The sequence below is a fragment of the Chrysoperla carnea genome, chromosome X (assembly GCF_905475395.1).
Source record: "Chrysoperla carnea chromosome X, inChrCarn1.1, whole genome shotgun sequence".
Classification (NCBI taxonomy): Eukaryota; Metazoa; Arthropoda; class Insecta; order Neuroptera; family Chrysopidae; genus Chrysoperla; species Chrysoperla carnea.
Window position 1 is genome coordinate 34,981,958 of NC_058342.1, and position 12,126 is coordinate 34,994,083.

Below are 12,126 nucleotides of genomic sequence, written 5' to 3' on the forward strand. Positions count from 1 at the left end.
ATATTTCAAATTGATTTTTCATGCAATGTATATAAACTAAAGGAAAAACTAATGTTTCTTCTTTTTCTTCTTGGTTTTCATTATAAAGAAATTTAATTATGAATAATTGATTGTAAAAAATGACAATAAAAAAAATTAAAACAATTATTTCAAATTCTAAAGCAGTAATTTTCAGTTTCTGTGTGTTCGAGAATATTCGATGTCACGTTTTGCTTAAGTTCAATTTTCTTTGGATACCTAGTTATTAAAAATGTAATTTTTTTTAAAATAAATATTTATTGGTATAGTTTTTCACACGCAGCGAGCAAATTTTTCAGAAATATTTTTCTAAACCTTGGTAAACATTTTCAGTTCCATTGTAATTAGAAAAATTGAATTTTTTGGTAGACATTTTTTTTAGGCTCACATTATGCAAAAAATGTTTCTTGTCGTACTTTCGTGCTGGAATGTTTTCAATTCCCAGTTTAATGCACGAGAAAATGAACGTGTTTGAGATATAAAAACATTAAAAAAATTATATTTTCCAAAAGTTTTAAAAATTCGTAAGATAATTATGGATTTGCTTCATTCTAATGGTTCAATTGTTTTCCCACAAAAAAATTTTCTATTGTTATCAAATTTGTTCGTGATTTTAATGCCAGGAACTTTCGAAAATCATATTCAGCGCATAAAAATATCTAAGAAAAACTAGGATGCACTCTTGGATATTTAACTACGAAAAAATAGTATCCTGATTCAATTTAGAGTTGCTCGCTACGTATTCAGGAAGAAATTATAATTTTTACTGGAATAAAAATTTGTGTACAAACCTGATCCTTGCGCTTGGGCTTGTGCAAGCATAATAGGTTGCATACCCATTCCCTGTTGCACCACATATTGTCTTTGGGTCATCTGTAATTGTTGTATTAATTGTTGCTGTTGTAACGCTAATTGTTGTAGAGGGGCCGATGCTTTTTTCTTTTCACCCGATTGTAAAATATGTGTTTGTTGAAATAGGTTTAACTGTATTTGTTCGTGTAATTGTTGTATTGTTTGCTCCAATTGTTTCTTACTGATTTCGGCCAATTGGTGTTGCTATTTAGAATTTTTTTTATGTAAATTGAAAATTTCTCAAAATAATTGGGGTGGGAGGGTATTACCTGATGATGTTGATTCTGTTGATGCTGTTGTATATACAGTGAATGTTGTTTCATAAATGTTTGAAGTTGGGTAGGACTTAGGACATGTTGTTGTAAAAGTTGCTGCATATGATGTAATCCTCCGGCTGGAGAAATCATCATCTGAGATGCAGCGGCAACCGAAGCAGCACTAGGTGGTTTAGCTGCAGATTGTACTGGGGATTGTGGTAGTCGTGGCGGAGATTCTGGACTTGTAACCCTCGACGTTGAAATATTTTGTGAATGCGGTGAAGCCGCTGCCATCTAATTAAATCATTTGTATTTAACCTTTTTAATTTAGAAGAAATTAAAAACAATGGAATCTTACTTGTGGTTCTCTAACAGTCGATGCTGGTATTGGAACTTCGTCTCGTGTAGAGGCAACTGGACTTGCTGCACTGCCATTTCCTTGAGCTAGAGGGACCTCGCGCTCACTGCCCGAGCTAGAGATGCCGCTGCTGCCACCCCCAGAGGCAGTGCCGGCTCTGTCTCTCGGCAGATCGCGTTCACGTTCCCACGATCGCTCCAGCTCTAAATTTTCCAATTGATGTGTGGTTAGCGCTTTTTCCAAAGACGTTGCCTGTAACAATAATTAAAAAAATATATTAATTAGATTATTCGACTCGAAGAATTCAACATCTTTATCTACCAAAGTGTCAAGTTACATGGAAATCTTTCAAAACCTAGACAATTCTGATATTTTAGAAAAGATTCATAAGAGTACTGCTATTATTTTTTTAAATTGGAAGCAACTAACTGCTTTACCGACACTGAAACGTTAAAGATAAGTTTCAGTAGATGGCATTGTTACACGATTAGTATGCAGGGACGAAAAATCAATGTAGCTAGGTTTTATTTTAAGAAAACGTCGTTTTCTCTCGAAAACTTTAATTTCTAGTACTATACCCATTATATATTAATAAATTCGGCTTGATGGACCAAATATCTTAATTTATTAGAATGTGCCTCTGTAGATATAACACCGATTGGAAGGAGAGGGGTTAAAAAAAAGTAGGATGATAATAGTAAAACAATACTGCCAATCAAATAAAATAATTTTTTTATATTTTAATAAAACAATATTTATTTAAGTAAAAATTGATATGAAAAATCAATTATTGTCAATAAATAAACATTTATATGATTCAATAACAAAAAAAAAAAAAGTATTTGCATTTATAGTCATACTTAATAATGTGGTTTTTGTGGATTTAAATACTGTCGTTTCATAACTGTATTCGTGGTAGCAGAGCGCGTGGTTGTGGAGTATGAGATACACTTTCGTAAGTGGGGGTAGGTAGTCATCAGACCAACATTGGGGTGGTGATCGCAATAATAATACAACGCGGTGTATTTGTTATAGCTTACAGGATATAGTGTATAATTGTATATGTTTTAAATGACGCGATGTTCGCTATCCTCGAAGCATTGGTGGGAGTAAGTAAGGGGGGAGTTTAAGACAAACAACAAAAAGCGAAATACACAAATGCGGACGAGAACGGTCTGTTTTCATATACATTAATGATTCAATATCAATTAGTAACTGTATGAATTATGTAGATTCCAATCTAAAAGCGATGGTATTATATCCAGCCAGTTTGTACACATAAATTCTGTTTTCTATCTCGCTCCTTTAAGAAAATCTTCTACCCTTAGTTTTCTATGCATCTTCATTAACTTCCTTATTCTTAGTATAATGAAATCGCCTTATATAATCGCAACACCGATGAATTTTTTTTCACCGTGTATATTCACCTTATTTAATTAAGTTAATTTTTTAATTAAATTCAACTTTTTTAAGGGTTGCTCAAGTTTTTTCGAAGTAAATAATCCATCTATCTTCGAGAAGAAAATTTAAGAGTTGCTGAAAATTATATTTTGTACATAAACTAACATGATAACAAGGAAATATTTTCTTCTAGCGAGTAAATTATTTCTTGGTTTAAGAAAATTCTTAAGCAAATCTTTATCAACAGTTGTCTCTGACACATCCTCAACATTTATTGGCCCAATACGATTTCCAATGAAAACCTGCTGGACACCTGTCACCCAACTCCAGTAGCACACACCATCAAGCAACGCAAATATGGTTGGATTGGTCACACACTCAGGCGAAACAACAGCATTGCCAAAGAAGCACTTGAGTGGAACCCCCATGGAAAAAGAAGGGTGGGACGACCTCGTCATACCTAGCGAAGAACCCTGGAGGAAGAAATTACTGAAGAAGACAAATCTTGGGGAGAAGTCAAGTCCATGGCACAGAATCGACTTCGTTTGCGAGCATTTGTTGAGGCCCTACGTCCCCCTCGGGATCATAGGACATAAATATTAAAAATATATATACTTATCGAAAATTATTAATAACAAAATATTATTTTGAAAGTTATTAATAACGAAGAATTGTGGTTATAAATAGTGTCGTTACTCTAATTCTAGTATATTGCCACTTGGCACATAAATCCAAGTCAAGTGATTTCATTATAAACACCCCGATAAAGTGACTATAAGGGTGCATATGTGAATCTTAATCAGTACCACGATTTCACTTATTAGACAAACAGGTATTTATTTAGGATAAAAAAAATCTATGGATCAAGAAGAACGGGAGGAATCATTCACCAAAAAAAAAGAGAAATGTTTTTAAATTGAAACTTTGAACATAAATACAGTCACAATCTTTTATAGCGACATGTTTTATAAAAATATTAATCGAAACCAATTCAAAATAAAATGGGGTTTAACCTCCGTTTCTCCGACATATACGCCTATAACAGAGGCCACCCACATCAATATTTGTTAATCTTTATTTATTTAATTACAAACATATTTACAATTACATTTTGATGTGAGTGGAGTCGGTTACTTCGTTCTTATCCAAGCGACGACAATGTGATCAATGCTGCACTCCCATTAATTATAAATTGTTCACATTGCCGCTGCCTGGATTCGAACCCGCAACCTAAGTCTAAATAGACAAACAGACAAAGACAAACGCCTTAGACCGCTCGGCCATTTAGGCTCTAAGAAGAGTTATTACAGATAATTTTATTCTAAGACTTTAAGACGTAAGCGCAAAAAAGATTTCATCGTAGCATTCTACTACTTTTTGTACTATAAAATAACATTTTCAGTTAATATAAAAACATAAATATCGGATATAATGACTATAATTATGCTTCACGTCAATGTCGTTATAATCGATTTTGACTATATTATAAGAAAATTTACATATACCATCTTCCCGTATTAAAATATTGCGAAAATATTATGTAAATAATGAACAAATAAGGGTAAAATTTCATATATGTTTTGTATTGTGTGTGATTAGAGGGTTTGAGGGGGGTAGTAATTTCTGTCTGAACACAAAAAAAAAGTTTATTTATATAAAACCACCCGCATATATAGAAAATAAATTTGTGTATATGTTCCCGAAAAACATAGAAAAAAAAAAGTGTAAATACAACACATTTTTAAAATCCTGTTTATTTATGTGAAAAATAATTTTTTTTTTTTATTATAAATATATACCAACCCCCATACAACTATTTAATTAACCTTTTTGAATATTTAACATAAACCTGGAACAAGAAACAATTAACAAAGTTAACTGTTTAAATACTCTAATTATGGATTAAAAAATATTAATTTTAGGATGCTAAATAAAGTTTTTTTAATTCAATCCCTTGCAGTAGCCCAAGATCCAATATCTCGAAAACTCCAGGTTTCCCAGTCAAGAAGGGATGAAAAAAATTTTGTCTCAAATTTAGATATCAAAATTTCGATTTAGTGGCCTAAAAAATACCAAGGAAATCTCGAATTATATACTCGATTATCCTCAGTTTCCAGAGTGTATATACAGGAACGAGGATTTCGAATATAGATTGTTCAGGAAAAATTCGAACAAAAGGGTATTTTATGAAAACGATATTGACTTTATTATTGTATTAAAATAATACAATAATTATATTATATTTCGAAGTCTATTTAAGTTTATTTCGAAGTGGTGTATGAATTGTTCTGTGTAAACATATAAGCACCAAGGAATATATTGGGTATAGAAATATATTGTCCATTGTTCAATTGGCTTGTCGCCAAAATATTAAAACAAACAAGTTTACTCTTAACATGTACACTTCGAATATCTTAGAATTGTACACGAAAAACATGGGGAAGGAATATTATTGATATTTTAATGTGATATTGAGAAATCAAGAATAATATATATATATATATATATATATATATATATATATATATCTATGTATATACCTTCTTGAAGACAACAACTTCTCATACCTCGAATCATGTTTTACTTCGAATTATAACGACAAATGTTGTGCTTTTCATAACGTTAATTACTTCTTTCCTTTATTTTTCCTAGGGTTTACCAAAATCATTTCTTATTTTTGGTTTTAATACAAAAATTTCTGCTTGCCACATTTGATTGAATTATAAATCAACTGTAATGAATATAAATTATGTCCGCCGGAAGGGGTAAACTTTCGAGTGGAGCCAATATGAAACCAAATACCTTTTAATGTATATTTCATCATGAGAGTATTCCTTTAAGGGTAGTGCCAAACCGAAGAAGTATGACAGGGTCATTTTTCAGGGGACTAAATTTTTTTTCTTAGTGCACACTCTAGTAATAAAATTTCTTCTCTGAAGGCCCCTAAAAATTTAACTGGTTAATTATGATATAATAATGGACAACTATGCTAAGTTTCATTAAATTCTGAATGCAAAGTCTATTACCTTAAGGATGTATGAGCATGACAACAATGTTTGATTTAAAGGCTCAAAATTTGTTTGTAGGTAGTCTTTTACTCAAAGAATATGTGGTTTAAATTTCAGCTTAGGTAACCGTGCAAATTTTTAAGAAAAAAGTCATTAAAAATCGATATAAAATACATTGGCTCTTATGGAGGAATCTCAAAAAACGACATATTTTGGAAGTTTTTGATAATTTTCATTTGGAATGAATGAAAACAAACTAAAAAAAAACTTTTTAATAGAAAGTAACCTATTAGCAATGAATTAGAAAAGAAAAAAATTAAGTGTCACCGTCCATATAAGGGATGTAAGAGCAGGGTAGATTAAGGGTTGAAATTATTTTTATCTTATTTTCAACTTTGAAGATGAATTTTGTTATAACTTCATGAATGTGGACGAAAAATAAGAATAAAATTTTTCGATATGTGTCTTGGTTTTCGAAATATCGAAAGCTAAATAATTAAACAAAATTTTCAATTTTCGATATTTTGAAAATTGCTCCAGATATCGAAAAATTTTATTCTTACTTTTCGTCTTATATCGTCCAGTAATAATATAAATTTATCATCAAAATTGAAAATATCTATTTTTAAATTTATGCCCCCACTACCATGCTCATACATCCTTAAACAACTTAGGTTTACTTTTCGAAAGAAATATTGGACATCCATAATCGAAATAATACACAAAAGACAACAAACAGTATTATATGAATAACCAAAACTCATTCTGTGAGTAGAAATATTTGGTGAACATTATGTATATATTTATTTGAAATCTTATTTCGTATGTCTGAATGATATTTACCCATAATATCTTACACCGACTTCATACTTCATACTTCTACTGATTCTTCGTTTATGTAGGTAGATGCTAGGTATGTATATTTCAATTTCATTATTATTGATAAGCTTGGAATATATGAAAACTGAATTTATAATCTAGGAAAACAATACTATTCGTGTAAAACAATGTTTAACAATATTACAATTAACAGGAGTTAGATTTATTTTGTTTTATCCATTTTCAAATATACTTCCATATTTCATTTTTTTTAAATTCATATCAGTGAAGTAAGCGATCCGTTTTCCTTCGAAAAAGCTGTTTGCGGGATGGATTGACTTACGGGTTTTTGCATTGGCTTCAGAAAATTAACCTAAAAGCCGCCTAAAACCCGCCATTGGGGTGAAGAGGGTTTATATCGTAAAGTAAATAAGATAGTTTTTAAAAGATTTTAAAAAGGTCAAAATCCTAAAGTAACCCGAAATTTAAGCTATTGCTATTAATCAATTCCTTTTTGCTCCTTTCGGAGATCTGAAAAACTATCATAACGAAATAGACCATTTCTTTGCAAGTTAAGACTTGCAAAGTCTTCAAGACAACCCCTAAAATTTTCAGAATTGATTTAGACTTTTTTAATGTTTTCTTACATCATTTTTCAGTTTGTTCAAACATTGTGTTTGGAGTGTTTTTTTGAGAATAATAAATGATATAATTCTATTTAAAAGATAATCTAGGAAGCGTTTTTCGCGTAGATGTATATGGGAGTAGAACGATGTATTAAAGGCAAAAATGTTTTACATATTACATGAGATACCGGTACCACTAATTAGAAACACAATTATTTTATTCAGACACGGTGATATGATATTATTTTCTAACAGAATATGAGTTTGAGTCGCGAAGGGTGTAATTTTCTGTTTTAGATGTGAAACAGTCATAATATTGCAATACCGTCATTTTTTAGCGATGTAGATGTAGATTATGGTGATGATGATGATAGAGAGGCAAGGGGATTATATTTGTCGCGACTCAGTGAACACCTTTTAACTTAATACAATTATAAAATGTGTAAAACCTCAAGAAGTTATCTTGCTTATATTATATAATTCTCATACCAATATTCTGATTAAGAAAATGTTTCTTGCTTATTTTTATTTTCTGCGTTGGAAAAATTTCAAGTTTATTTACTTTTCTGCATTGTTGCAATTTGGAGTGAGGTTTCAGCTGTATACTGCATCGTACAGTGGAGTATTTATACAAAATTTCCCGACAAAAGTCTTTTGTTTTGTATTGAAAGTTGTTTTTTGGTGTAGTTAGATAACCATTCCATCACAAATAGGTCTTAACCTCATCCCCAGCCTGTTTTGTAAGCAGCAATCTACCTACTCTAGGTGCTCTCGATTTACCGTGTCATTCAATTTATCTTTGTTGTATTTGTTAATGCAATTAAGTAAGAATTTTTTTTTATATTGAAGATGACGGTTTGTGCTTTATTTAAGTATTTGTGATTCATATTTACTGTTAATGCCCGTTTATAAGGTAATTTGGGCCCAAGAAAAACACCAAAATCGGTTTATTTAATAATTGGGTGAGTAATTTCTGAAATATCACTTGAAATTCTCTACAAAGCCATATTTCGGAGCCATTTGTTGTGATATAGTTAAAAGAGCTTCCCTATACGGCAAATAAATTGAATTTTTGAAGTATTTTGGGGTTGATTACTGAAAGTAAGCGAAAACAGGTACACTTTTAGAATCAGATGATAAAATCACAAAATAATAAATCGAAAAATCACAATACTTCATTTTTATTGAAAACTTTAAACATCAAGCTTTTACATTTGTGTTTTTATTTCTTAAATTTCCATACAAAGAGAAATTAAAGAAAATTCAAGCATATTTTTCCTTTCTATTGATAGAAAAAACAATAATATTTGGGAAAAAATAAAATAAACTAATGAAAAATAAAATAAGAAAAAAAAAATGAAAAATGGGCAGACAAAATAATATATTAGATTTTTCCGTTCGTCATAATATTATTTGTTATGAGTTTCCGACACCCCTGATGTTGTTTTCTAATTGGTATGATAAAAAAAAGTTGATTTTCCTTTACCGAAAAAGAATCACCATCAGTGTTGTATTATACACGTCGTCAGATATTGGCCGTCACAACCCCTACCCCCCCAAACATCCATCACCACATTTAAATAGGTCTCATGAAGAACAGCATGGGAACACCTTTTGAATTGAATCACATTTGTGACGATATTCTTTGAATGAAGAACGCACCCTACCCTCACTGATAACGGTGGAGGGTACGTTCATACCACTACTTAAATGCAATGACATTATTAGACACTCGACTGACTTTGTCAATATTCTCAATTGTATTATAACATTTTTCGGTCAATTCTATAAAGTGTTATTTTGTGGTTCTGTTGGTCTTGATCTGCGCTGAATATTTCGATACAAATGGTCATGCTAGCAAAAAAACAAGCGAAAAATGAAAGGCTGTCTTGGGGTGGGATACACTTAGACCATAGGGTCCGTTGTGATACCGTAAGTGAGTTGGTCCATCCTCGGAGGACTTTGACGTCGACTGACTTTCGGTCGGAGAGGTCGTCAAAGAGAGGGTGGCTCAAGTAAGTCCATCTCCTCATGACAAGAGCTGGGCAGTGACAGAGAAGATGAGACATTGTCTCCTGCAGTAATCGAGATACACTGCCAGGCCTAAGCGTTCAACCTATGGCAGGCTATAACTGGGCTATAAAATTTAAGCTGTTTTCAAGAAATGTATGACAAGGTATGTCTTTTGTCTGGTTAGAGGGTTCTAGTAGATTTACCTACGTACCCAAACAATCGTATAAAATTATAGACAGATATACAAATAAAGCTTTTGGAAAAAAGTGAGGCATATTTCACGAATATCGTTTTCTTTGTTATACCAATAATATTCTCTCATAGATTTTAATATATTTAACAAAACAAATTAGAAAAAATACGGGTATACACGGGGGTAATTTATATTGGAAATTGCGATATATATCCAATTTTTCTTTTTTTTTTTGTTTCAAATTTTTATTACCTTTGAAATATCACACTGATTGTTCTTTTTAAATAGTTTGATAAAGATAATCAGTACGGGTATACGGGCGAAGGGAACAGTTCAATCTCTATTGACGGCTAAATTTGAAAGAAACAATTTATTTACTGGAAGAGTACACGTTAATCTTTATTCATGTATACTGTATTGAAGGAATAGTAACATTAGTAATAATTATGGCGGACGAGTCAATGCAGTATGGATGTCATCAAGGTTGGTGATGTCCATAATACTTCTGGTGGATAGCCATTTTCAACACTGTAACATTTCTCATGCTAACATTGATATTATTTGTATATGATTCTAGACCATACCAGCATTGTAGTAAACGTCATACATTTGTCATAAGAACTCCATGCTAAATGTTTTGCAAGAAAAAGATAAAAATCTTTAAAGGCTTCTTGATTGTTTTTACAGTTATTCGAAAAATCACTTACTGTTACATGAATGAGCTTTTTTATTTTACCAAGCTACAAAATAAAGTACAATTAACTTTGATACATTCAATTGTTTTCAAATTTTTTAAGTATCACTCTCATTGAAAGACCCTTTATTCATTCTAATATAAATGTTTAGTTAACGTTAAATAATATAGATGTCTCTGATAATTGAATGACATATTCATACCAATTTGATATGTGAAAATGTAGACAGTCATTTTCATTTACTTGACTACCCTATATAAATGCTTACCTACATATGTATGCATTTCATTCACACCCCCTCCCACACCAACTTTTTATTTAAAATAAATTTAGTATTTTAGTGTTTATTTAGTTTCATGTGTACCGATGTTGAGTTGATACGATTATTAACTGTGAGCATTCAAATGCGATAAAATTTAATTTTTTTCTTGTTGAAAATTCATTGGCTACGAAATTTTTGATACTTTTAATTTGGGGCAAACTTTGGGACTGTATTTAGTGTTACTCTCTCCAAATTTGATCGGGTAATTTCACTATCGATATCACTGTAAATCCTTCAGAGTTCAATTAATAAAGAGATAATTTGGTAATTTGACGTCGCTTTCGATTGAATCTATTGACCGTCGGATAAACTTCCAATTTGTAGAATTTTTACGTCATATTTTTTTCTTTGATTTAGTATCACCAGCAAAATGATAATTTGAAGGTGGCGAGATTTCAAATGTAGAACGGAATATACAACAGATAGAGTATTGGTCCAAATAGGTGAACCTGTGGAACCCCTGAATAGAAAATGCCTAACTGTCTTGGGCGAGAAACTGTCTTTCATTGTTTTAAATTTGGATTACATCAGAAAGAAAAACCAGATAACAATCACTGTCAGTTTAAAAAGAATTTGAACAAAGCTAAAAAGATAGATTGAAATAATCAAAATTTAAATTTACGATTTATTATTAGCATTGAGTTGAAAAAGAAGACACACGACACACGAAACACGACACAACGATGAACGAATGAAGACACAGCAAGAAAAAAAAACCTTTGAATATTTTAAAACAACAAAAAAATATGATAAAATGAATTTGTAATTACAATCAATTAAATGTCTTGTCTAATGGAGATTAATGTTTTGTTACGGAGAAAAAAGGAAATATGCAAATTTAGAAAAGTCATTTTTAATATCATTTTTATTAAAAACTATTTTATGTGGCCTTAATTTAAATGGATTGTTTTTTTTTTATATAACACAAGATTTTCTTTTATTATTTAACAAATTTTCTTGGAATTGTTACTGACGATCAAATCGAATCTGTCTGAGTTAACCGAAATGCTATTTTAAGAACACCAGCTTTGAATTGCAACTGAAAATAGTTTTGTCTAGTCAGAAGCTGGATCATTCATTTTATTATCATATAACAACGGTTCTATGGTGTAATGGTTAGCACTCTGGACTCTGAATCCAGCGATCCGAGTTCAAATTTCGGTAGAACCTAAACTTTTTAATTATACAAAAATAAAATTATTAAATCTATGTAATTCATGAATAAAAGTTTTTGAAAACTGAACATATTTTGGCTCTGAACTTTTTTTCTCTCTTAAGATTCAATAGATAAATTTTTGTTATCGATTGCAAAAATTTTCCCAATAAGGTAATTTTGTTTCAGTACTAAGGAAGGTATGCTTATCTTTAAACGTTTAAAGTAATCCAATGTAATTTATGAAAAATGACACAAAAACTAATTAATTTAATTTCGATTTTCAATAAATCAAACTTTAAAAAAGAAAAACGAAGTAAGAAAAAAAGCTTGAACTTGATTAGCATGATTTTCATAACACCCAACCTTACACAAGAAGAAAAACTAATGAATATACATTTCCATGTGACA

At 30.8% G+C, this 12,126-nt stretch overlaps 1 protein-coding gene and 1 non-coding gene across 2 annotated transcripts in view; one reads left to right on the forward strand and one right to left on the reverse strand.

Annotated features, from left to right (window-relative positions):
• Positions 1 to 12,126, reverse strand: part of LOC123302601 (forkhead box protein P1) — a 206,213-nt gene that overhangs the window by 13,383 nt on the left and 180,704 nt on the right. Inside the window, exons 4-6 of the mRNA XM_044885613.1 lie at positions 1,486 to 1,737; positions 1,140 to 1,421; positions 810 to 1,074 (exon numbers count right to left, since the gene is read on the reverse strand). Of these exons, the coding sequence (XP_044741548.1) occupies positions 810 to 1,074; positions 1,140 to 1,421; positions 1,486 to 1,737 (799 nt within the window). The remainder of the gene's footprint in view (positions 1 to 809; positions 1,075 to 1,139; positions 1,422 to 1,485; positions 1,738 to 12,126) is intronic.
• Positions 11,661 to 11,732, forward strand: Trnaq-cug. The gene has a single exon. It is a non-coding gene; the product is annotated as a tRNA-Gln (tRNA).